Source organism: Enhydra lutris, unplaced genomic scaffold (genome assembly GCF_002288905.1).
Source record: "Enhydra lutris kenyoni isolate GAN:26980312 unplaced genomic scaffold, ASM228890v2 scaffoldscaffold3, whole genome shotgun sequence".
Classification (NCBI taxonomy): domain Eukaryota; kingdom Metazoa; phylum Chordata; class Mammalia; order Carnivora; family Mustelidae; genus Enhydra; species Enhydra lutris.
In genome coordinates, this window is record NW_019154087.1 from 12,109,715 (window position 1) to 12,137,623 (window position 27,909).

Genomic DNA, 27,909 nt, shown 5'->3' on the forward strand with positions numbered 1-27,909 from the left:
TTACCAGTAACCAACATGGTATACTTTACTTTCTAAAACGAATATATAACACTAATAGTTTTGCCATAGTATATAAGAGATCTTGGATTATAAGCCATTGGAAATCTTTTTCAAATACACACACACCTATGTGTATGTTTGCATACATATGTACACACAAATATATGTGTGTATATATGTACACACATACCTCAAGTTACACTTGTAGAATACATATGTACACATGTAGTTTCATACATATATACATATATACACGTGTGTGCATGTGTGTGTAAGTATATAATTTTTAATCAAATTTTTATAGTTCCCACAGTTTTATACTGAATTGAATCTAAGCCAGTTATCAGTTAGAAATTATCTCTTTTTGTAAAACTTTTTATTATGGGAAATTGCAAGCATATACAGAAATAGAATACCTTAGTGAGCGCCCATGTACTCATTAGCCGTCTTTAGTTTAACCCTGAAAAAGATTTTCCTGTTCTTATGAGGCACTGGATAAAAGCCAGGGACCCAAACTCGTCAGGTTTCTTATGGTGGTGAATTATTTTGACCTGGAAGCCATGATCATTATAATGACAATAAAACAACAACAATAATAATAGCTAACCTTTATCAGATGTGCTTACTGTGTGTTCTAAGGCTCACAGGTACAGACATACCTCATTTTGTGGTGCTTTGCTTTATCGCCTGTCACAGATACTGCATTTTTCATACACTGACCGTCTGTGGCAACCCTATGTTGAGCAGGTCTATTGGCGTCATTTTGCCAAAACATTTGCTCCCTTCATGTCTCTGTGTAGGATTTTGGTAATTCCCACAGTATTTCAAGCTTCTTCATTGTTATTATATTTGTTGTAGTGATCTGTAATAGTGATTAGGACCTGTTGAAAGTTCAGGTGATGGGTTCACTGTTTTTTTTTAAGCAATGAAGTATTTTTTAAATAAGGTATTATATTGATTTTTTAAGACATAATGCTACTGCACACTTAATACACTATAGTGTCAGCATAACTTTCACATGCACTGGGAAACCAAAACATTCATTTGACTCACTCTATTATGATATTGGCTTTGTTGCAGTGGTCTGGAAACCCGCAGTATATCTGAGGTATGCCTGTATTAACAAAATTAATCCTTACGACCTTATGAATAAGGTGCTATTTTTACCTTCATTGAGACAAAAATCTTTTTTTTTTTTAATTTAGAATGACATGTTCTTCCCATAACCATTCATATGTGTTGCATTGCATTTGTTTATATCAGACTAGTGTATGGCCACAGTCTGCACTTTCCCCAACACACTAGCTCTGTGGTCCCAGCAGCAACGCATTAGCCGCCATGACCCATCGATGCCATGTAAGCAGAAGACAGCAGCTCCAAGTTTCCCAGGCTTTCCTAGTGCTTTATGGTTCAGATGTGAAGACAAACCTGATGTAGTACAGGATTATAAATGTTCTGAATCACAAGATAGGAGATACATACGCCATTTTAGATTTTCAGTTGCTTCAAATTTTAAAGACTGGTTCAAGGAAAACTAGTTCAGGCCTCTCAGTTACTCAGGTCACCATTTAAAATCTGAAAATGTCTCACCTTCTTATCAATCATACTAAAATCTTTGGGGCTTTTAGTAAATCTGTATTGTCTCTGTCAAAAATGAACTTTCAAGAATATTTTTTAAAAATATAGTAGACATTTTAAATATGACCACTACCTCACATAAAATATTATCCCATTACTTTGAAGTTATTACTTTTGAAATCGGGAATTAATGACTCTTACGTTAAGGTATAAGAAAATGGTAAGCCTGGCTTTTTAACTCTATTCAGGTAACTGAAAGTGTACTAGAGTAGGAGTTGAAAGCAGGCCTCCCTGTCCTCTCACTAAGTGTGAGCTTGCCACCAAGTCATGAGAACACCTGTGCCTCAGTGTCCTCAGATGTCAACAGAGGGGTTTACAGGCCAGGGCTATGCTTCTTCGCTCTTGACACATGAGTGGAAAGGAATACCTGAATCTGTATGACATTATATTCCAGCCATGCAATTTTTCTTTATGAAATTCTACGCTGGTTATGGGCCTCATCTGAGGGCCACTTCTATACTGTCTTTCCAAATATCAATGTTAAAATGTCAGTGTATGCAAAGATTTTTTTTCTTAATTCAATACAAAAGTAAAAAAAATTTAAAGTCACTATTATTTTTTAAAAAGCAGCACAAAAAGAAAAAAAAAATGTACAAAATAAATTTCCTGCCAAGTCTGAGCCAGTAGCATGGCTGATAAATAATGTGCAGAATAAAAGTGACAAGACTTACTCTGAATGTAGGGAGTATAACTTTTTGTCTTCTGAAACATGTAATCGAATCAAAATCTGGGACTTTTCTTTCTGTTGAAGAAAGCAGGAAACAAGATTTGACAGTCTGAGGTATCTAGTTCGGTCTCTAGGAAGTTTTAGCAGAATCTCAAGCTTAAGACTGTCAAAGTCTACATTCAGTAGTCCTCTCTTGGATAACCTGTTTTCCTTTGTTTCTTATCCTGTAGGTTCTGTCGTATCATGCTTCAGCAGCAGAGGAAGAAACAAGAGAACTCCAGTCCTTAGCGGTAATTTTCTTTCTTTGTTAAAGTGACTAAGTGCCGACATCTAATTAATACATAAACATGGTTCTCTTAGGATAACTGCTTCTAGTAGCAATGATCCCGTTGAATTCATTGTGGTAAATACGTAGATGGACATTCATAAAAATGTTTAATTCTACTTTCTTGTAAGGCTACAAAGTCACTGAGGATACAAAGTAAAAGATAGCATACTGACTTTGTAATACATTATATGATTCTGATTTTTTTTTTCCAGTAATGTTACGTCTTTCTTAGGCCAAAACATAACTTACCTTTCCGTTCCTGGGGAAATGTGGCCTGGTGACCATGAGGTGGTGGCTTGGTAAGGGTAATGACAACAAAGATTTTGTAGTTTGTTGCCAATAACCTGCTCTGCCTTATTGAGAACTGAGAGTGATTTTAATGTCTGACCATGTGGCTTATGGAATGTTATTTGAAATTGGGTTCAAATAAGGTCAGTTCCTGAATGCTCATTATGTTTTTTATTTAGTATGCTATGAGAAAAAAAATCCTGATATGTAAGTAGAATGTTAAATGCCCTTGGTCTTGGTTGAGATCATTTGAGACACTTACACATTGACAACAAAGGCAAGTGGCCTTCTGAGTTGAAATTTACTTGGGGCAACATGGAGAAGGTCTACGTGAGATGTGACGAGAGTCTGTAAAGAATGAGAAGGGTGCGAACAGATGATTAAGATTCTTTTTCATTGTCATCGTCATCATAGCTTGCCAAATGCCAACCTGCTATGGCCTTATGTACGTTTCCTTATGTAATCTGCACAGCTGTGTTATGGAGGCCACCCTGAAGCTAGAGAAGCCAAGTGACTTGCTCAAGGTCACACCAGCAGAAAGTAGGGAAGTCAGGATGCGAGCTCATGTGGTCTAGTTCCAGAGCTCATGCACAGACCACTGTACTGTCTGTTATGAGCTGTTAGAGAGACAGAATATTAAAGATGATTGAAGTGCTTTGACCTTCATAATTCAAAAAATGATGGTGTCATTAACTGTCAAGAGTGGAAATGTTAAGAAGGGAAAGTGGTAGATTTGACTTAGAACGTGGTAAGTGTGAGGCTCTGGTAGAATCACCAGAATGGACATTTTCAACAGTCAGTGGAGTCAGGACTAGGGGCGGGGTGTGGAACCAGATTTGGAGGTCCCACCATGGGGTTTGGGGGTGTCCCATGGGAGTGGAGCAGTTGGGAGAGGGGTAGGAAGACTGAGGGTAGAACTCTTGGGAATCAGGTTTCAATGGAAGAAGTAGGAAAGGAACCTGATTGAGAAGTGGTAGGTAAGCAGGGAGGAAGATTTAGGATAGTGCAGTGGCGCAGAAGGCAAAGGGATGAGTTTCAAAGGGGAAGGAGGGCCCATCAGTGGTAGGAAGGTTGAGAAACAGGACTGAGAGACGGCTGCCGGACTCTGATCACGTGATTGGTAAGGAAGCAACTTTAGGTGTAAAACTGCCCGAGGTAAGAGTGAATGGTGACAAAATGGAGGAAATGAATCATAGCCTAGTTTTAAAAGTTAAGTTTTATGTAAAAGTGGGAGTGGAGAAGTAGTTATGAAGGGTATTGGCTGAACCATGTGAAGTTTTGTGTTTTGGTTTGCTTAGTTGTTGTGTGCGGGGCTTGCTCACAGCTAAACCAGCATGCTCTTGGACAGAGGGTGAAGGTAGGGGGTTGAGTGAGTGCAAGGCAGGGAAGAGATCTAGACCTTGGAGCAGCCTAGGCATTGAGTGAGACAAGAGGGAAGCGATCATAATAATAATAGTATTATTGAGCACTTAACCATATACCTGGCATCTTTGAAGTTCTTTGCGTGTGTTTAGTATATTTAGTCCACAGCAACCCCATGAAGTCAGTACTGGTTAGCATTTGGAATTTGAGGAATTTGAAGTTGAGAGGATCTCAGGATCTCCCGGGTGGTAAGTGATGGTGCAAGTACTAATCCAGGCAGCCCGCGCACCCAGAGCCCACACTCCATTGCGCAGCACTGGAGAGGTATAATGAGCTGGAAAAGAAGGAAGGAGGAGAATTTACAGACGTTCTCAATTAAATCAGTGAGTGGGAAGTGGAGTCCTTTGGCAAGAACAGTTTCAGAAATTGAGGTGATTTGTCCTGGAAGGTTAAGCTGCTTCTTTTGGGGTTAGCCTTATTCCGAGGTTCGGTGGGCTGTATTTATTTTGTTCACGAGGTATTTGAGGGAATGAGCAGTTTTTCAGTTATTTACGAAGGTTTATAGGTTTTAAATATCTTTCACATCAGGCTTAATTGGCCCACTTGTCTAATCCTCCCAGGATGATGAAGTTTTGAACTAAAGACATACTGTGAGTTGGAAATCATCACTTGGAAAGACATCTTGAAGTGCTTGCAGTCACTGCAGGAGTATTAAATTAGTTCTAAAATGAGGGCAAGGTTACAGTCTGCTATGTGTTGTTTTAGATAAATAGAAACTAGCAAATAGAGCAATGTCTAAAGATAATGCTGGAAAAATCACTTAGGTTATTAAACTTTGCTTTTCACTTTGAAAATAGCAGTCCTTCAGAAAAATTTGAAAGTTATTTTCTCAGTTATTTTCATAATTTTAACCAGACAAAAACCCTTTGCAGTAACTGAAAATTGCCATATTGCAGTATTGTTCAAAGCCATCTGTTGTTTCATTTGGAAAATAGATTTCTGGCAGCTGCATTGAGAAATTTAGGGTTATAAGCTTGTAGGTCAAGTACTTTATTTAAATTGGTTGAAATTCAGCAACTGAGTTCAATGCTGGTTTTCTACCAATCTAATAAAAATTCCTTTACAGCCCCAACTACACAGGTGTCTGCATTATCCAGCAGCTACCAAAGCTGCTGCCTTTGTCATGTATCTGATGATTTACATCAATTCAAAACCTAAAATAAATCGAAAAGCTGTGTAATGTATTCTTAACTTTTATTTTTTACAAATTAGTTCTTGAATTAAATAATATACTTCAGGATGCTAAATATTTATGCCTGTGTCCAGAAAAGTTCTCTAATTACAACAGAAGTATAACAAAGTTGACAGGAAACTCAGAATCCTTATTATTTTTTTCCTTGTTTTACCTGAGGTTTTAATCTAATTTCTCTTGACTTAAAATTGGGTATAGCAGAAATAGAAATTAAGCTTCTACCATATCCCATTTAATGATCTTTAGGCACAAATTGTATCACATAAAAATAAATGGACCCCAGCTACCTGGTTATGGTTATTAGAAAATTATTAGTTAAGATGTCAGAGAGTAATCAGTGTTTATTTCCAGTAACTGAATATTTGATTGACAGATTGCCTTTTCTGCTTTCCTCTCTTGTTAGAAGAGCAGTAAGTAAATATGTATTAGAGTTTAGTTTTTTAAAATAAGCTTCTCAGTTTTGTCACGGACTCGGTGCTTTTTCAGGTCAGTCCGTACAGCTTCTGTGATCAGACGTAATGTATCTAAAAGCAAACAGACCCTTTTGTATCCTGAAAGGTTTTCTGCTTCAAAATAGTGAGAGAGGAAGAAGCTGACCACTTAGGCAGGATTTCCTAGGGCAGAATTTATTTCATCTTGACCTTAATCTTTCAGAACCAGAAACTTCACAGGAACTCCCTTGATCAGGTGTGTGTGTTCCTGCTGTCACCTACAGCAAAGCTGGCTCCCTGACCCACATCTCTGATGTCTAGGTCAGTGTCAGAGTATAGATCCAATTCCTTGTATCAAGATGATCATCACGTTCCCTCATTTTTGAGGAAAATCTGTATATGGACAGTCAAATTACAAATGGAAAATTTTGAACCGATACTAACAAAGAAGAGTTGATGTTACGATCTCGATAACCAGTGTCCCTGAACTGTAGCAACCTATGGCATCTAGTAAGGCGCCCTCTTCTTCAAACAGGTGTTAGAATTACCCTGAAACCATCTGAGTCCTTTGGACTTCCTGTTCGCCATCAGTTGATACATTCATTTTTTATAGGTGTCTATAACACTAACTGGGCTATATCTTTTCCGCATTGGCAATAGATTCTGTTTGATTCTTCCCTGTTTTCCTTTGGCAAGCTAATCTTATCTTTTCTGCTCTGATTTTCCTAGTGGATTACTTCCAACAGTAATCTTAGCTCCAAAGTATAGTGGCGCCGTTCTTGAACTTCTTATATCCTTACTAGATGTTAACCAGATCTGTGCTAATTATTCCTAACTGTAGTCAGAAATTTACCTTGAAGGTTTTACTTAAAAGCATATATACATTTTATCAGAATCTTTACATTGTCATGTGCCATCTTTACATGGTTTTGGCAAACCGTTCGCTCATTATTTTTTACAATCTGTGCCTCTTCACCATGAGATTTAAAAGATTACATTTATATAATATTAGAAAGAAAGAAAAATCATAAAACATGTTGATGTAGTTATTAAAGAAAATATGCTAATCCTGTCCTGCTTTGCCTTATTCACTTCTTTATTCTGTGTAAGATTTGGTTCTTTGAATATTCACCTCCCTTTATATAAGTAGATTTCTTTCTTGTATGCATTTGGATTCACTTCGCTCTTAGAGAAAGATAAATTCTAACAGGTTTTTGAATGGTGTGGATTTTTTTTTTTTAAGAACATATTTTCTGTGCATGTTAAAAGTGGGGAAGAGAGACATTAGGCTCCTGTAAAGTATAATGTGATGGCTGTCAAACGGCTTTATTCAAAGACCTGGAAGCCAAACTGGTCCACTCTGTGTAACATGGCGCTCCACTGGGTGGGGGGTAGGGATCAGGGACTGATGGGCAGAGCCCAAAACCCCTAACTGAGGATCCCTCCTTGTAGCTACCCATAAACTCGTCAGTTATCTTACATTAATTTTATCCCTGAAAATAATTTCCTTGAAGAATGGATCATTAAAGAAAATCTCTTTTCTTCCTAACATTTATATTGAATAAACATCCGGAGGAGTAATGTAACACAATGCCTTCATGAAATACTGAAGCAAATTGGAAGAATCTGACATTTTATGAGAGACCAAGTTCAGTATTCTGCTCTTCTTTTCTTTTTTTTTTTTTTTTAATTTTATTTATTTATTTGACAGAGAGAGACTACAGTAAGAGAGGGAACACAAGCAGGGGGAGTGAGAGAGGGAGAAGCAGGCTTTCCACTGAACTGGGAGCCTGACACGGGGCTCAATCCCAGGACCCCGGGATCATGACCTGAGCCAAAGGCAGACACTTCACTACTGAGCCACCCAGGTGCCCCACTGCTCTTCTTTTCAAACTTATTTTAATAAATAACTTTCTGAATAAGGAGCCTTTTCTTAAGGTGACTATTGGGAGTTGTTTTCATAATTTTATTTTTGCTCTTGAGATTTGATACTTCAGACCTAAGGCAGGTAGAATGCCTTTGATAGCAGTGTGACCTTTTTTGTATAAAGATTATACAATTGAGCAAATTGTGTAGCCATGTAGCCACATGTCTTTATTTTCTTCTGAGGTTACCAGAGACTTTGCCACAGGCTAAATATAAACCTTTTTCATGAGGCATCCACCAAAAATAAGAAACTCAATAATTTTTAAATGATTCTTTTATTTACCTTACCCAAGTGTATTATTTTTCTATGGACACATGCTTTTTGGGCTTCAAGGAGACTGTACACTTTATAAATAGTTTATTTCCTTTAAAGTTTTATTTTTCTATTAAGTGAACAAAGAGGGACCCTCTCCACTTGTGTAGAAGCCTTCATAATAAGAAATAGTTGAATTTTAAAAAGTCTGTCATTCATCTTATGTAAGGCACTGATGATGCTAGGGATAGATTCTCTTTGACTTTTTTTTTTTTTTTAAGATTATATTTATTTATTTATTTGCCAGAGAGAGAGAGAGGCAGCGAGAGATGGGACATAAGCAGGGGAAGTGGGAGAGGGAGAAGCAGGCTTCCCACTGAGCAGGGAACCCAGCACAGGGCTCCATCCCAGGACCCCGGGATCATGACCCCAGCCAAAGGCAAATGCTTAACAACTGAGCCACCCTGGTGCCCCTCTCTTTGACTTTAGAAAAATATGTGACTATATTAGCCAGGGTTCTCCAGAGAAACAGAACCAGTAGGTGAGAGATTTATTCTGAGGAATTGGCTCACACAATGGGAGCTGGGAAATCCAGCAGTCTATTGTCTGCAAGGCTGGAGACCCAGGAAAACCAGTGGTATAATTCAGTTTGAGTCTAAAGGTCTGAGGACAGAGGAGCTGATGGTTGAAATCCAAGTCCAGTGGCCTGAGAAGATGAGATGAGTTATCCTAACTCCATAGGGAGCAAAAAGCAGCATATTCTTCCTCCATCTTTTGTTCTCCTCAAGCCCTAAACGGATGGATGATGCCCACCCACACTGGGGAGGGTAATCTCCTGAGTCCACTGATTCATTGCTAATCTCATCCAGAAATACTGTCACAGACATACCCAGAAATATGTTTAATTTGGGCACCTTTTGTCCAGTCAAGTTGAGACAAAAAGTTAATCATCACAAGTGACTAAAAAAAGTAGTTAAAATGTGTACTTACATTGTCTGTCATTGTGTTGTTACGGCTCAGTTGCAAACTACTAACATACTTGTGTCATCACTTTAAAAACTGTATTTCAACTATTTATATGCCTGTCTTCTCCACCAGCCTGTTCTTGACCCATCCTCATCGTCATAGCTACCCTTTACTGGTTGCTTAACAGGAACCCGGTTTACATAGCTTGTTAGATGATTGTGTGAATGAATCAATCAGTAGATTTTGGAGAATCCAGACTTTTAGAGAGCCTCTACTCTAGCATGAAATACACAACTCAAGCTTCTTCAGTATTCAACAAGATTTTGCTCTTTTTTTTCTTTAAAATGATTATGAAGCTAGAAATAATTTATTTGTTGATGAAATATATAAAGCCACATGGGTCTGGAGAAAAACTAGCTTCAACTTCCAGCTCCATGATCTCAGGCAAATCTGTGACTTCTTTTGTCTCTCAGGTTCTTTATCTATAAAATGAGGATAACAAAAGAATTTACCTAGCAGAGTTGTAGGGACTGGAGTTTCTGGTACCTTATGCGCCAGTAAGAATTAGTTATTTTTAGTAGTGGTAACGGCAAGAGGAAAATCAGTTCTCAAAATCTAGTAGTAGCAGCAACAAGATCTTGATGTGTCCTGTCATGTTTCATGTCTTTTTGTCTGAGTGATTCTAATAATGTGCACTTCAAGGAAGTATACACTAATTTTTTTAAAATTAGTCTAAGTGGAACAGGTAGGTGGAAAATCTGGAAGGAAAAAATACCATGTGTCATAAGAACAAATGTAAACCTTTGTTTATGCCGTACGACCAGTTCTCTACTTGAGGGGAGTAATCTAGGATTGACTGGTAACTTCTTGCCAGAGTTACTAAAAAGTGGATTGGGGTCCTAGCTTTCCCATCCTGCATTCCCAGTGTTCTTGGAATGAATGAATGAATCAAACTTTAGTGAGAGTTAAGGCAAACTGAAGCCGATTTTTTAAAAATTATAGTAATGAAATATTTATTGGGCAGATGAAAGGTGTTCAGCTATATTTAAAAATTTTTAAAGCAAATAAAATTAAAAACAACTATAGCATGAGAAAGCATATATCTGTTGTTTCTAACACAGCATGGTTCATTATTAATGTTAACATTTATATTATAACTCTTTGCCAAATTAAATTTAATTTAATATTATGGAGAACTGGCTAGGTGCTTGATGATCACAAAAAGATTTTCATTTACACATTTGTATTTACCTCCGACTCTGTGTGGGCATTATATTAGGTGTTCCACATGACAAAAATAATAAATCTCTACCTTCTCAGACCTTGAATAGTGTAGGGCTATATACAATATATACTATAATTATACAATATTATATTATTATAGCCAGAAACAAAAAGCAATGACTTTAAAGTGTATTACATTGTGAAATTACATAATATAGAGACATTCTAGAATGAATGGTCTGGGGTATGTGTAGTTTTTCATGTAAGAGATGTGGCAAATCTTTGATTTCATCCTGAACTGTATTCAGCAACCTGCAGGATAAAATTGCATCTAGGTTTTGGCTACTGCTTCTAGAAATAGCATGTTTGGATTTGCAATAAAAATTCAGAACTCAGTGCCTTCCATAGACACACCAAAACTACAACTACATATAAAACATCTCTGAGAGGGACGCCTGGGTGGCTCAGTTGGTTAAGCAGCTGCCTTCGGCTCGGGTCATGATCCCAGCGTCTTGGGATCGAGTCCCGCATCGGGCTCCATGCTCATCGGGGAGCCTGCTTCTCCCTCTGCCTCTGCCTGCCGTTCTGTCTGCGTGTGCTTGCTCTCTCTCCCTCTCTCTCTCTCTGACAAATAAATAAATAAATAAATAAATCTTTTAAAAAAAAAAATCTCTGAGAATGACTTGAAGACTAGTAAAACTACAATTTTATGGAACTAAAGATATAAAGGAAAAGTCACATCAAGACAACCAAAGGAGGCAGAGATGCAGTCTTCTCCGGACCCACACCACCTAGCATGGCAACCTTCAAACAGGAAGATACCACAATTGCAAAGGCTGTCTCTAAGGAATAAGGGCCCAACCTCCGCATCGGGCTCTCTAACCCAAGAAACCTGCACTAGGAAGATGAGCTCCCATAACATCTGGCTTTGAAAACCAGTGGGGCTTAAGTCCAGGAGAGCCAGAGGACAGTAGGAAACTAAGACTCTGCTCTTAATTAAAGGGCTTGTGCGCAGTCTCACTTGTTCTGAGTCCCAGAGCAGAAGCAACAGTTTGAAAAGTGTTTGTGTTACATGTGAATGACATTCATTGACTAATTGAATTGACTAAATTTAGGGCATGGAACTAATTTGGAGATCTGTTGGAAACTTCCCCAGGGATAGAAATACTAGTGGATGCCTTTTTTTTTTTTTTTTGTCTCTCCCCTTTACCTGGCTACCCTGAGAAGCTGCCCTGCCTCGCAGGTATCATTTCTGACATTCTCCACGTACAGTGCTAGTACTGCTTGCCCTGCCCTGGCATTTCCCTGCAGCCCACCCACCCTGGCCTGTGCTCCTCCCAAGTGACTCCACCCCACTGCCCTGACCCATGACAATGGCACAGCCCCAGGTAACCTCACCCTACAACAACCGGTGGGTGGTCCTCCACCCTGCCATACCCAGAGGGGTGGGTGACCAGGGGAATTTGCACCTCAGGGTCCCATAAGACACCTTCTACATAAAGTCACTCCTTCAAGACAAGGAGACATAACTGATCTACCTAATCCATAGAAGCAGACAGAGAGTCGGGCAAAATGAAGAGACAGAAGATTATGTTCCAAATGAAAGAACAAGATAAAACTGCAGAAAAGAAATAAATGAAATGGACGTAAATAATCTACCAGACAGAGAGTTCAAAGAAATGGTTATAAAGATGCCTACTGATCTTGGGAGAAGAATGGATGAATGCAATGAGAACTTCAACAAAGAGATAGAAAATACAAAAAGAGAGCTGATCAGCTGAAAGAATACAATAACTGAAATTAAAAATACACTAGAGGGAATCAACAGCAGATTAAATGATGAAGAAGAACAAATCAACTTCTTTAAAACAGGGGAGTGGAAATCACCCAATGAGAGCAAAAAGAAAAGGAATTTTTTAAAATGAGGATAGTTGAAAGGACAACATCAAGCATACTAACACTCAGATAGGGGTCCCAGAAGGATAAGAGAGAGAGAAAGGGACCAAAAACCTGTTTGAAGAAATAATGTCTAAAAACTTTCCTAACCTAGTGAAGGAAGGAAACATCCAACTCCAGGAAGTACAGAAAGCCCCAAAAAGAAGAACCCGAAGATAACAACACCAAGACACATTATAATCCAAGTGTCAAAAGTTAAAGAGATCATGTTAAAAGCAGCAAGAGAAAAACAACTAGTTGTATACAAAGGAGCCCCTACAAAACTATCAACTGATGTTTCAGCAGAAACTTTATAGGCTAGAAGAGAGTTGTACGATATATTCAAACTGCTGAAAGGAAGAAACAAGACTCTACCTGGCAAGGTTATCATTCAGAACTGAATGGGAGGTAAGGAGTTTCCCCAACAAACAAAAGCTAAAGGAGTTTACCACCATAAACTGGCCTTACAAGAAATGTTAAAGGTACTTCATTAAATGGAAAAGGAAGGTCATAATTAACAATAAGAAAATTACTAAAGAAAAAATCTCACTGGTAAGGTGAATAGACAATAAAGGTACTGGGTCAACCATTTATATAACTATTATGGGGGTTAAAAGACAAAAGTAATAAAATCCTCTACATCTACAATAATTAGTCGGAGGCTACACAAAATATATGTAAAATATGGTGTCAAAAACAAAACATACAGTGGAGTAAAAATCTAATGTTTTAGAATGTGCTCAAATTTTAGTGACCATCGACTTAATATAGACTGGTATATACCTAGGATGTTGTATATGAACTTTATGGTAACCAGAAATGAAATACCTATAATAGACACATAAAAAAATTGAGAGTAAGGAATAAAAACATAACACTATGGAAAGTCACCAAATCACAAGAGAAGGAAGCAAGAGTAAAAGGAACAGAGAACCACAAAAACAACCAGAAAACTACAAAATGTCAGTAAGTACATATCTATCAATAATGTAAATAGACTAAATGCTCCAATCAAAAGAAATAGTGTGGCTGAATGGATAAAGAAACAAGACCCATCTACACATTACCTACAAGAGACTCTCTTGAGACCTAAAGATACACACAGACTGAAAATGAAGAGATGGAAAAAGATATCACATGCAAATAAATGGGGAAAAAAAGCAAAGTAGACTTTTTTTTTTTTTTAAAGATTTGTTATTTATTGTAGAGAGAGTCGGGGAAGGAGCAGAGGGAGAGGGACAAGCAGGACTCTGCCCTGAGTGCAGAGCCCGACGTGGGGCTCAGTCACAGCTCTGAGATCATATCATGACCTGAGCCAAAACCAAGAGTTGGATGCTTAAGCAATTGTGCCACCCAGGCACCCCACAAAATATACTTTAAAACAGAGACTGTAACAAGAGAAAGACATAATGATAAAAGGATCACTCCATCAAGAGGGTATGACACTTGTAAATATCTATGCACCCAACTTAGAGGCAGCTTAGTACATAAAACAAATATTACCAGACATAAAGGGGGAAATTGACAGTAACACAACAATAGTAGAAGATTTAAAACCCACTTACATCAAATGGATAGATCATCCATACAAAAAGTCAATAAGGAAACATTGGTTTTAAGTGACACATTAGTCAAGATGGACTTAAATATATACAGAGCATTCCATACAAAAACAGCAGAATACACATTGTTTTCAGGTACACATGGAATATTCTCCAGGATAGGTCACATGTTAGGCCAAAAATATGTCTCAATAAATGTAAGAAGCAAATATATCAAGCATCTTTTTCCACCAGAACAGTATGGAACTAGAAATCAATTATAAGAAGAAAAGTGGAAAAAACACAAGCACATAGAAGCTAAACAATAGGCTACTAAACAACCAATGGGTCAATGAAGAAACCAAAGAGGAAATCAAAAAAACTCCTAGAGACAAATGAAAATGGAAATACAACATTCCAAAATATATGGGACAGAGCACAAACAAGTCTATGAGGAAAAGTTAAAGCATATAGGCCTACCTCAAGAAACAAGATAAAGTTCAAAAAATAATCTAACTTTATGTCTAAAGGAACTAGAAAAAAAACAAAGCCCAAAGTTGGTAGAATGAAGGAAATAACAAAGATCAGAGTAGAAACAAATGAAATAGAAACTAAAAAATCAAATAGAAAACATCAAAGAAATGAACTGATTCTTTGAAAAGACAAACAAAATAGATAAACCTGTAACCATACTCCTCATGAGAGGAAAAAAAAAAAAAAGAATAAAACCAGAGGGCTCAAATAGAAATGAAAATTAGAAATAAAATTAGAAGTAAAAGAGAAGTTATAACAGATGCTACAGAAACACAAAGGAACTTGGGGCGCCTGGGTGGCTCAGTTGGTTAAGTGAAAATTGGGTCAGTTCTTAGAAACAACAGTTTTCCAAGACCGAACAACAAAGAAATAGAAAATCTGAACAGAACAATTCCTAGTGATGAAATTTAATCAGTAATTTAAAAAAACTCCCAATAAACAAAGTCAGGACCAGATGGCTTCACAAGTGAATTCTACCAAATATTTAAAGAAGAGTTAATATCTACCTTTCTCAAATTATTAACCCCCCCCATAAAAGAGGGCAAAGGATGCTTCAAAAATCATTCTATGAGGCCAGCATTACCATGATACCAAAACCAGGCAAAGACACCACAAAAAAAGAAAATTATAGGCCAATATTGCTGATAAACATAGATGCAGAAATTCTTAACAAATATTAGAATCCAAATGCACCAGTACATTAAAAGGATCACCATGATCAAGTGGGATTATTCCAGAGATGCAAGGATGATTTAATATCTGCAAATCAGTGTGATATACCACATTAATAAAATGAATGGTAAAAATCATGTGATCATCTCAATAGATGTGAAAAAAGCATTTAACAAAATTTAACATGCACTTATGATTAAAAACTCTCAACAGAGTTTTTAATAAACTTTTAATGTTCCTTTTAATAAAAGGAACATACCTCAACATAATAAAGACCATGTATAACAAACCCATAGCAAACATCATATTCAATATGGAAAAGTTGAAAAGTTTTTCTCTAAAATTAGAAATAAGACAAGGATGCCCACTCATGCCATTTGTATTAAACATAGTATTCTAAGCCCTAGCCAGAGAATCAAGCAAAAAAATAAATAAATAAAAGACTTCCAAATTGGAAAGGAAAAAGTACAACTCACTATTTGCAGATGGCTTGATACTATATAGGGAAAAGTCTAAAAACTCCATAAAAAAACTAATAAATGAATTCAGTGAGTCACAGGATACAAAATTAATATACAGAAATCTGTGGCATTTCTGTACATTAATAACAAAGTACTAGAAAGAAATTAAGAAAACAATCCCATTTGCAATTATATCAAAAAGAATTACTACCTAGGAATAAATTTAACCAAAGACATAAAAGACTTGTTCTTTGAAAACTATAAAACCTTGATGAAAAAAAGTAAAGACACAAATAAATGGAAAAATCAATCTGTGCTTATGGATTTGAGGAATTAATATTGTTAAAATGTCCATATTACCCAAAGCAATTTCTAGATTCATTGCAATCCCTATCAAAATACCAAGAGCATTTTTCACAGAACTCGAACAACCAATTCTGAAATTTGCACAGGACCACAAAAGACCCCAAGTAACCAAAGTGATCTTGAGAAGGAAGACCAAAGCTGGAGGAATCACACTCCCTGTTTTCAAACTATACTACAAAGCTAAGTAATCATAACACTATGGTACTGGCACAAAACAGACACACAGACCAATGCAGCTGAATAGAGAGGCCAGAAATAAACCCATGCTTATGTGGTCAATTAATCTTCCACAAAGGAGGTAAGAATATACAGTGGTAAAAAGACAGTCTCTTCAATAAATGGTGTTGAGGAAATTGGACAGATACATGGGAAAGAATGAAACTGGACCACTTTCATACACCATATACAAAAATAAACTCAAAATGTAACAGTGGAAACCACAAAATTCTTGAAAGAAAGCATAAGCAGTAAACTCTTTGACATCAGTCCCAGCGATATTTTTTTGGATCTGTCTCCTCAGGCAAGGGCAACAAAAGCAAAAATAAACAAATGAGACTATATCAAAGGAGAAAGGTTTTACATAGCAAAGGAAACCAAAACAAAAAGGCAACCTACTGAATGGAGGGAGATATTTGCAAATGACTTTTCTCTAGCTACAGAAGTCCTACCCAGCACTTCTTCCAATAGGATATGCTTCATCTACATTGAAAATCTGTAGTTCGGTGTAGCCACCTTCATGGATGATCTGAGCTAGATCTTCTGGATGGTTTGTTGTAGCTTCTCTGTCAGCCCTTGCTGCTTCATCCTGTACTTTTATGTCACAGAGACGGCGTCTTTCCTTAAACCTTATGAATCGACCTCTGCTGGCTTCAAACTTTTCTTTAGCTTCCTCTCTCAGCCCTCATAGAATTGAATAGAGTGAGGGCCTTGCTCTGGATTAGGCTTTAGCTTAATGGAATGTTGTGGCTGCTTTGATCTTCTCTCCAGACCACTGCAACTTTCTCCGTATCAGCAATAAGGGTACTTTGCTTTCTTATCATGTGCGTGTTCACTGGAGTAGCACCTTTAATTTCCTCCTTTGCATTCACAACTTGGCCAACTAGAGCACGAGGCCTTGGCTTTTGACATGCCTTCCTCACTAAGCTCAATCATTTCTACCTTTTGATTTAAAGTGAGAAACGTACGACTCTTCCTTCATTCGAACACTTAGAGGTCATTGCAGGATTATTGATTGGCCTAATTTCACTATTGTATTGTCTCCGAGAATAGGGAGGCCCAAGGAGAGGGAGAGATGGTAGAACAGCAGGTCGGTGGAGCAGCAGGACACACACAACATTTACCGGTTAGGTTTACCGTCTTATATGGGCACAGTTCATGGTGCCCCAAAACAATTACAGTAGTTACATCAAAGATCCCTTATCACGGATCACCATAACAAATGTAATGATAATGAAAAAGTTTAACATATTGTGAAAATTACCACAATGTGACATAGAGACACAAAGTGAGCAAATGCTAGTGGAAAATAGTACTGACAGACTTCTTGATGCAGGGTTACCGTAAATCTTCAGTTGGTTCAAACAACAACATCTGCAAAGCACAGCGAAACAAAGCATGTCTGTACCTCACTGACGAAACCAGAATCAGTCTGGAACCCTAGCTGCAAGGGAGTCACAGAAATTTATTTTTGAGCCTTCTAGACTCTTCAGAAAATGAAGGCTCATTAGCAAAAGGTTGAAATAGATGCTGATGGAATCTTGGTATAATATCTATCAAAGAGACACACCAGTGAGTGTTTCCCTGGTGCGGCTAGGAAAGATGAGAGATCAACTAGCTTATGAAAACTTGGGGAGGGTGGTGCGTTCTAAGGAGGAAAAATGGTTAAAGAGGACTGGAGGTGAGAAAGAGTATTAATTAACCTAAAAAACAAATGGGAAAACTTTAGGCCTCCTCCTTTACCCTTCCCCACAAAAATACAAATGGCAATTTCAGGAAACTCAAATTTTCGTTTAGAGCATTCTTGCAGCAGGTTGAGATGCTACCCTGTCTAATCCTCTACATGCACGCGGAGGTTGTGGCCCTTATTTAGCCAGGAGTTGTGGACGATCCCTACTCTCGTGTGAGGAGGCCTGACAGTGACATGAATGTGGAATCAAGCATGAAAGACACAACATAACGTAACAGCTAAGGTGTACCCACCCATTTTCCTTAACTGAGGAGAGGGTCCCAGACAGGAGATGGAGCCCTGTACAGGGAAGTCACTGGGAAGATTCAGATGCCACCTACAGGGTGGTCACTTCCTTCCACAGTGAGGAGGCAATAAGAGATGCTGGAGTCCTCTGGCCAGAGAGATAAATAGAATGTAAATTCAGAATATTAAACCTCGGAGACACTTTAACCCAACCCCCTCATTTTACATGAGAAAACAGAGAGGTTGAATGTCTTGTTGAGGGTGAATAAAGTCAGTGGAACACTGGGACTAGAACCCTTAATAGCAAACATACCTTTTTTTAAAGATTTTATTCATTTATTCGATAGAGCGGCAGGGAGAGGCTAAAGGGGAGAGAGAGGGGCAAGCAGACACCTCACTGAGTGCAGAGCCCAACGTGGGGCTCGATCTCATGACCTTGAGATCATGACCTGAGCCAAAGTCAAGAGTTGTCCCCTTAAATGACTGAGCCACTCAGGTGTCCCACAAATATACATTTTTACCGTGTGTTTCACTTTGCTTTAAAATTGTTCTTTTGGGGCTCCTGGGTGGCTCAGTGGGTTAAAGCCTCTGCCTTTGGCTCAGGTCATGATCCCAGAGTTCTGGGATCGAGCCCCGCATCAGGCTCTCTGCTCAGTGGGGAGCCTGCTTCCTCCTCTCTCTCTGCCTGCTTCTCTGTCTACTTGTGATCTCCGTCTGTCAAATAAATAAAATCGTTTTAAAAATAAATAAATAAATAAATAAAATTGTTCTTTTATGATCATTGTCTAATGCTGAACTGTAAATGTGGTAGTTAATCTAGCTAATTGTGATCACTTTAATATTTAGCTCCTTATCAGATGGCATTCAGAACAACTGTTTCTAAGAACAATAAGAAATTAAAATATTTTAAAAACTGAATACTGCTTCCTTTAGCCCAGTCCAGTCTTACTCCCAAAGATAGGCTTAGTTTCACCCTTAATGAATTTCACTTCCGGAGTCGGTTGTGTTTTAAATAATTTTGCAAAAATGGTGTAAAGGGGTCGAAGTATTAGAAATAAAGGGTCATTAAAAGGTGACTTAAATGAAGAATTTCCTCTTGCTTTATGAAATGGTAAGAATTACAGGCAATAAGTTTTATTTAAAATCACCTTTATCCCAAGCCATTTCAAGACACACAGAAAGTTGAATTGCCCCGCAGTGGTCAAAGAGGCAGTTTACAAGGGCTGTAAGTGACCTCCAACGTGCTCATGGCTGGCTAGCAATCAGTTCTGAGAATGCTGAACCTCTGTATCACTGAGCTCAAGGTTCCCAAGGAAAACATTTGCGCATCCCCACCAGGGTCTGCTCGGAGAGGCTGAGTCGTGGTGTGGGGTGACTGAACACGCCCCAAGACTGAACATGGTTGGGAATTCGAGGGTCAAGGAGAGAGGCGCAAGCTGAGTTGGCTGTCTTTATCCCATAGCATCTAGAATATTCTTTGTGGAAGGAACAAAAGACAACTTCTGTAAGAATAACGATGCCCTAAAGGAAAAAAAAACAAAACATCTGTTCTCTTGTGGAGCGCAGCCCGTTTTGGGAAGCAGCTGCAATCTGCTTTGAGTTACAAGGTGGGCTCATTCCCACCTCCGCACTGCCGGCTTGCCCAGCAGTTGAGGGCTCTCACCTCTGAGGCTGCTGTAAACAATGGAGCCCTTTATCTCAACATGTTAAATCCTCCTCATTTCCCCATTTCAGCCCACGCAGTAGGCCTGTGGAACGGTCTCAAGAGAATGCATATTTTCTTGTGAATGTTGGGCTTGGGAAAAGAGTCTTAGTCTGGACTATGAAGAGGGTGACATTAAAGTTTAAACGTGTCCGATATATGTAAGTACCATGTGAAGGTCAGGAGAGCAGGAGAATGGGCAAGTGCCCTGAGATTGGTACAGGAAAGCTGTGCATTGCTCAGTAAGATTTTATTACTTTGGCCTTTTTGCTTCGGAAACAATGGAGGAAAAGCTGAGTAGTGATATCCTAGACACTCCTAGGAAAACAGGGGTTTGGAGGGAGTCAAGGAAAAGACATTAAAAGGAAGGAGCCGGGTTCAGATTTCCTAGTTTGTCTTCCCTCTGCCTGGCACCAACTTAAAGCCTCTTTTCATCAGGTGAATCGCAGCCCAATCTGGCTAAAGCAGTTAAAGCGCTGGCAGGGAAAATGGTCAAGAGGGTTGGGGGGTGTGGGGGTTCCTGCAAGTTCTAATGCCCACCGGGCCGGCAGGAAATCAAAGAGAGAAGCCTGACACCTCTGGGCTATCCAAGAGAGGCAGGCACCTTGGCCTTGGCCTTGGCCAGTGTTGCTTCATGAGAATTGGGGCTCAGAGTGGCCTGACTTCTCAGAAGCCAGAAATCCATTTTTTGTTGTCATTGTTGAAATCTCCCAGTTTTTAAATAGTATAACAGATTGGAATGCACTCACCAGGTCTGCTAGTTTTCCAACTCAGGTTCATGAGCTTCACCCTCCTTCGTGGTTTTGGGACCTTAAAACTGGAACTTATGACTCATGTTAAGTGAAGGGAATAAGATTTTCCCCTCTTGCGCATTTAATATATCTTCATGTTAGCAGTTATCAAAGCTGTATCCGTCAGTATTCTTGGATGGATACAGGGATGTGTAAGATACAGTCCTGCCTATAGGTCCCAGGGGACTTAGGAGACAGATAAACAGGAAATTACCTGACAATGAACTTCTTGTAATTAAACAGATACTTCCAAAGTGGGGTCTGCACTGAAGGGCAATTAACCTTTCTTTGGATGCGAGCTGTGCCCTAAAGGAGTCCATCAGTTCAGTTGAAGGGAGTAGGTGTTTTGTAGAAGCCGGAGGTACAAATGAACAGTGATGAAAAGAGGTATATTTGAAGAAATTGCAAGTGTTTACTACAATTAAGTGATTATCAATTCAAAACCAAGGGTATCAATTAAAAAAGAGATTCCCCTCCAGAAAATAAAAACTGGCTTCTCAAGACCCATCCCAGATTTACTGAATCAGAATCACTGAGTTTGTTTTTTTTTATGGGCACCCTGGGTGAGTCTTATGATCAGGCTTGAGTGAAGTGGGTTCTGTTCAGCTCCGCAGTAGAGATTGTGTCAAATCTGAAAGTAGGATAGTCTGCCTGGATTAACCAGCTGAGCCACTCTGGGTAAGGCTAGCCTCCTTATGCTTAAGCTTCTGTACCTGAAAAATAAAGCTAGAGTCTCTGCTGAGTAAGATTGTCTTGCCAATTAATCAGAAAATACTTAGAACATTATCACTGTCTTGCTCCCTACCTGATCCCCAGCTCGTAGTACTAGGTTAAGGCCAGAATAATTCCTCCATAACTATCTGTTGAATGGCTGAGACTGGGGAGGTATGAAGGGGTCAGATCCTTGGAGTCCTTAGTTCTGCTTACTGTTCTAGGTACAACCTCCGGGCAGCCACCCTCTCTCCTCCACATAACCTACCTGGAACCATATTTGTTACCCCCCAAGTGACTCATTCTAAAACAAAACAAAACAAAAAACAGAAGTAGCTCTTTTATCCAAAGATTTCTAGGGTATACTTTAAAAAGAAAAAGTAAAAAAAAAAAAAAGGTTATTTCTTAAAAACCTATGCTATTTCCCTGTAGTAAAGTGAGAAAACTTTGTGAATCACCGCTGCTTTAAAAAATTAACAGTTCCACTTCATTTTGTTCTTCTCTTACCTAAGGCCGCTGTGGTACCATCTGCTCAGACACTTAAAATTACTGACTTCAGCTTCAGTGACTTTGAGCTATCTGACCTAGAAACGGCACTGTGCACAATTCGGATGTTCACTGACCTCAACCTTGTGCAGAACTTCCAGATGAAACATGAGGTAGGAATACAGTCGTGTCCTTTGGAGGTGAAAGAGAGTGTGTGTGTGTGTGTGTGTGCGTGCACGCGTGTGCATGTGTGTGTGTGTGAGAGAGAGAGAGAGAGAGAATTAATCAGTACACTGTCACCTAATGCCTACCGAGATTTTTAAAGAAAACGACATTTACTGGGTTCTTACTATTTGTCAAGCACCAAGATGAAGAACAGGGAGAGCACTCCCAGCAGTGGGAGCAGGGTGTGCAAAGGCAGGAGGAGTGAGTGGGGCTGGGTCTGGGGCTTAGGGTAGGAAAGTAAGAAGCAAATCGTATATATCCCTGTGAGCTAGTCAGAGGAATGTGGATTTTATCCTGAAAACAATGGTGAGTCATTGAGGAGTTGTAAACAGGGAAGTAACCTGATCCGATCCAGAGGTTATGATAACACGGTATGGTTCAGAGAAGGACCAAAACACAGTGAACTCCTTTGGAAATGAGGGACTCCAGGCGCTTGATGTGAGGCCAAGCCTGTGGTTTGAACAGGGGTAACCCGTGTTGGGAGGGGGATGAAAACTGATTTTAACCCCTGCCGATTACTTTAGTCACCTCTCAGAAAACAACAGGACTTCAATCAGTATCTTCTAATACTCATCTGGAGATACCAGGGGATAGCTATGTGTATAGCATCGAAGAATAAGGGAGAAGAGAAAGGATTGTTTGGGGAAGAAAATTTGGTAATTTGGCTTGAAAATTAATTTTTTTTCTGGTCCGTCGGATTTCTAGTCTTATACAGATTTCCTGTCTGGAAATGTAAATACCTTGAAGGTCTCGACTATTTTGCAATCCACAGATTCATAAAATGAAGCTTTATTAATGTATACAGTGTACCCAGCACCATGCTAAGTCTTCATTTCAGCAAAGAATTGTCCCTGCTCTCAAAAGCCTCACAGCTGGGAATGAAAAGGAAGACCTCATGTAGCTAGGTGAACACAGAGCCATGGATGGAATTCTTGCGGTATTCTTTCTTAAATGTAGCCAAAGTTGGCATGACTCTTGGGTGAAAACAAAGAATGACCGTCTCTGGACTCATAATACCTCACTCTTCATGTTGATGGAGGGACATCATATTATGTGATTATTTCAGGAAGCTCTCAAGAACACTTCTCAGTGGTTATTGCCCCTGTTTGAAATTCGGATAACATGAGAAGAGTAGAAAGATGGTGGATTGTGAGTTCTAGCTCTACTGGTCATTCACTCTTATTTCTTTAAGCGATTACTCTCTCACGGTCTCCGTTTCACAGTCTGTTAATTGGGATAATGGTGTGACTTCCCCAGTGGCAGTCTTGTGAGAATGACACGCGCACCCACAATGTGACTGTATGCGGTGTACACACGTGTGTTCCTGTCTCCCGTGATGTTTTTGCTTCTTATTGTATCACCCCATAGATTTCTCTACAGGAGGCTGTATGGTTCCTTTTTAAAAGCCTTTTCTATTAATGGACTAAAGACCTCACTTAGAGCCAGTTCTAAATGTGAAACTCAGTTCTGCTTCTTGCTAGTTACATGACCTTAAAAAAGCAAGACAGCATTTCAAATCCCTTTCCGTTCTGAGATTTCCCATACGTTAAACTGGCAGTGATCTGTTGAAAGCGCCCAGCCAGAACAAAGCAATCTGATCCTTATACTTATTTATGAAGTTTTTAGAAGTTGATTTCTTATTTCTTAAAAACCTACAAGTTTTCAGATCGCGTGTGAGTGTCGGACATGACGATAGTCAATCAGAATTCTTTTTTTTTTTTAACGATTTATTTATTTGAGAGAGAGTGCGTGCAAGCCGGGAGAAAGAGAGGAGAGGAAGAAGCAGATTCCCCGCTGAGCAGGGAGCCCTGAGCCCAAGGCAGACGCTTAACTGACTAAGCCTCCCAGGTGCCCCAGTCACTCAGAATTCTTTAGCAATCTTTATTCTTACCTTTTCTTGAATTTTTTTCATTAGACAGGTATTTTTCTTCAATGTCTCATTCATTTACTCTCCTTTTTTTTTTTTTTTTTTTTTCAGTAACTGCTATCTGATTCTGGCCAACATCAACTTGAATACCACAGTCATTCTGATTGGCCTTCCTGCCCTAGTTACTCTCCTGTCATGTTTATTTGAGATAATACTCAGTGTAATTTAAGGGTGATAAAGTTAAAATGTTATTGCTGGAGAGGATGTTGGCATCATGAAGCTGCCCTGACAAAGAATCTTTCCTACTGAAAGATCTGTCAAATCTTCATGTCCCTTTTTGTCTTCCAAATCTTGAGTTACTCTCCTACAGACATGGCAGCCATTGCTCCAGCTGACCTCTGAAACAGACTCTTGACTCTACTTGAACAAATTTGCATGTGCTATGCTTATTTCCACCTTCCATCTTTCACATCATTCCTCTCTGATGTGGATGGACTGCCTGATGTGATGTGATGTGAATGGACAGTCTGAATGGACCGCCCCACTTGCAAGGCTTCTCCACTTCTTGCCACAGCACGCTTTTCTCTTCCTCAGACCCTGACTCAACCCTAGTTTTGACTTTATACAACTTAGAATACTGTTGACAGTTTGTGGTCTCGATTTTGTTTTGTTTTGTTTTTATGTTAATCATTTTATTTATTTTTTTGTGTGACTATTTTTTTTAATTTTATTTTTTATAAACATATAATATATTTTTATCCCCAGGGGTACAGGTTTACACACTTCACAGCACTCACCATAGCACATACCCTCCCCAATGTCCATAACCCCACCCCCCCAATCCCCTTCCCACATCAACCCTCAGTTTGTTTTGTGAGATTAAGAGTCACTTATGGTTTGTCTCCCTCCCAATCCCATCTTGTTTCATTTACTCTTCTCCTACCCCTTAACCCCTCATGTTGCATCTCCTCTCCCTCATATCAGGGAGATCATATGATAGTTGTCTTTCTCCGATTGACTTATTTCGCTAAGCATGATACCCTCTAGTTCCATCCACGTCGTCGCAAATGGCAAGATTTCATTTCTTTTGATGGCTGCATAGTATTCCATTGTGTATATATACCACATCTTCTTTATCCATTCGTCTGTTGATGGACATCTAGGTTCTTTCCATAGTTTGGCTATTGTAGACATTGCTGCTATAAACATTCGGGTGCACGTGCCCCTTTGGATCACTACGTTCGTATCTTTAGGGTAAATACCCAGCAGTGCAATTGCTGGGTCATAGGGTAGTTCTATTTTCAACATTTTGAGGAACCTCCATGCTGTTTTCCAGAGTGTTGCACCAGCTTGCATTCCCACCAACAGTGTAGGAGGGTTCCCCTTTCTCCGCATCCTCGCCAGCATCTGTCATTTCCTGACTTGTTAATTTTAGCCATTCTGACTGGTGTGAGGTGGTTTCTCATTGTGGTTTTGATTTGTATTTCCCTGATGCCGAGTGATGTGGAGCACTTTTTCATGTGTCTGTTGGCCATCTGGATGTCTTCTCTGCAGAAATGTCTGTTCATGTCCTCTGCCCATTTCTTGATTGGATTATTTGTTCTTTGGGTGTTGAGTTTGCTAAGTTCTTTATAGATTTTGGACACTAGCCCTTTATCCGATATGTCATTTGCAAATATCTTCTCCCATTCTGTCAGTTGTCTTTTGGTTTTGTTAACTGTTTCCTTTGCTGTGCAAAAGCTTTTGATCTTGATAAAATCCCAATAGTTCATTTTTGCCCTTGCTTCCCTTGCCTTTGGTGATGTTCCTAGGAAGATGTTGCTGCGGCTGAGGTCAAAGAGGTTGCTGCCTGTGTTCTCCTCAAGGATTTTGATGGATTCCTTTCTCACATTGAGATCCTTCATCCATTTTGAGTCTATTTTCGTGTGTGGTGTAAGGAAATGATCCAATTTCATTTTTCTGCATGTGGCTGTCCAATTTTCCCAACACCATTTGTTGAAGAGGCTGTCTTTTTTCCATTGGACATTCTTTCCTGCTTTGTCGAAGATCAGTTGACCATAGAGTTGAGGGTCTATTTCTGGGCTCTCTATTCTGTTCCATTGATCTATGTGTCTGTTTTTGTGCCAGTACCATGCTGTCTTGATGATGACAGCTTTGTAATAGAGCTTGAAGTCCGGAATTGTGATGCCACCAACTTTGGCTTTCTTTTTCAATATTGCTATGGCTATTCGAGGTCTTTTCTGGTTCCATATAAATTTTAGGATTATTTGTTCCATTTCTTTGAAAAAAATGGATGGTACTTTGATAGGAATTGCATTAAATGTGTAGATTGCTTTAGGTAGCATAGACATTTTCACAATATTTATTCTTCCAATCCAGGAGCATGGAACATTTTTCCATTTCTTTGTGTCTTCCTCAATTTCTTTCATGAGTACTTTATAGTTTTCTGTGTATAGATTCTTAGTCTCTTTGGTTAGGTTTATTCCTAGGTATCTTATAGTTTTGGGTGCAATTGTAAATGGGATTGACTCCTTAATTTCTCTTTCTTCTGTCTTGTTGTTGGTGTAGAGAAATGCAACTGATTTCTGTGCATTGATTTTATATCCTGACACTTTACTGAATTCCTGTACAAGTTCTAGCAGTTTTGGAGTGGAGTCTTTTGGGTTTTCCACATATAGTATCATATCATCTGCAAAGAGTGATAGTTTGACTTCTTCTTTGCCGATTTGGATGCCTTTAATTTCCTTTTGTTGTCTGATTGCTGAGGCTAGGACTTCTAGTACTATGTTGAATAGCAGTGGTGATAACGGACATCCCTGCCGTGTTCCTGACCTTAGCGGAAAAGCTTTCAGTTTTTCTCCATTGAGAATGATATCTGCGGTGGGTTTTTCATAGATGGCTTTGATAATATTGAGGTATGTGCCGTCTATCCCTACACTTTGAAGAGTTTTGATCAGGAAGGGATGCTGTACTTTGTCAAATGCTTTTTCAGCATCTATGGAGAGTATCATATGGTTCTTGTTCTTTCTTTTATTAACGTGTTGTATCACATTGATTGATTTGCGGATGTTGAACCAACCTTGCAGCCCTGGAATAAATCCCACTTGGTCATGGTGAATAATCCTTTTAATGTACTGTTGAATCCTATTGGCTAGTATTTTGGCGAGAATTTTTGCATCTGTGTTCATCAAGGATATTGGTCTGTAGTTCTCTCTCTTTTTTTTTAAAGATTTTATTTATTTATTTGACAGACAGAGATCACAAGTTGGCAGAGAGGCAGGCAGAGAGAGAGGAGGAAGCAGGCTCCCCGCCGAGCAGAGAGCCCGACGCGGGGCTCGATCCCAGGACCCCGAGACCATGACCTGAGCCGAAGGCAGAGGATTTAACCCACCGAGCCACCCAGGCGCCCCTGTAGTTCTCTTTTTTGATGGGATCCTTGTCTGGTTTTGGGATCAAGGTGATGCTGGCCTCATAAAATGAGTTTGGAAGTTTTCCTTCCATTTCTATTTTTTGGACCAGTTTCAGGAGAATAGGAATTAGTTCTTCTTTAAATGTTTGGTAGAGTGCTCGCTTCGGCAGCACATATACTAAATGTTTGGTAGAATTCCCCCGGGAAGCCATCTGGCCCCGGGCTTTTGTTTGTTTGGAGATTTTTGATGACTGTTTCAATCTCCTTACTGGTTATGGGTCTGTTCAGGCTTTCTATTTCTTCCTGGTTCAGTTGTGGTAGTTTATATGTCTCTAGGAATGCATCCATTTCTTCCAGATTGTCAAATTTGTTGGCGTAGAATTGCTCATAATATGTTCTTATAATTGTCTGTATTTCTTTGGTGTTCGTTGTGATCTCTCCTCTTTCATTCATGATTTTATTTATTTGGGTCCTTTCTCTTTTCTTTTTGATAAGTCTGGCCAGGGGTTTATCAATCTTATTAATTCTTTCAAAGAACCAGCTCCTAGTTTCGTTGATTTGTTCTATTGTTTTTTTGGTTTCTATTTCATTGATTTCTGCTCTGATCTTTATGATTTCTCTTCTCCTGCTGGGTTTAGGGTTTCTTTGTTGTTCTTTCTCCAGCTCCTTTAGGTGTAGGGTTA

General features: G+C 39.1%; 1 protein-coding gene across 2 annotated transcripts in view; it reads left to right on the forward strand.

Moving 5' to 3' along the window:
* The window catches only part of LOC111153963 (phosphodiesterase 5A), a 156,097-nt gene that overhangs the window by 92,750 nt on the left and 35,438 nt on the right, over positions 1-27,909 (forward strand). For both annotated transcript variants that reach the window (XM_022513324.1, XM_022513330.1), the window contains exons 11-12: positions 2,536-2,595; positions 21,752-21,898. In XM_022513324.1, coding sequence (XP_022369032.1) covers positions 2,536-2,595; positions 21,752-21,898 — 207 coding nt within the window. The remainder of the gene's footprint in view (positions 1-2,535; positions 2,596-21,751; positions 21,899-27,909) is intronic.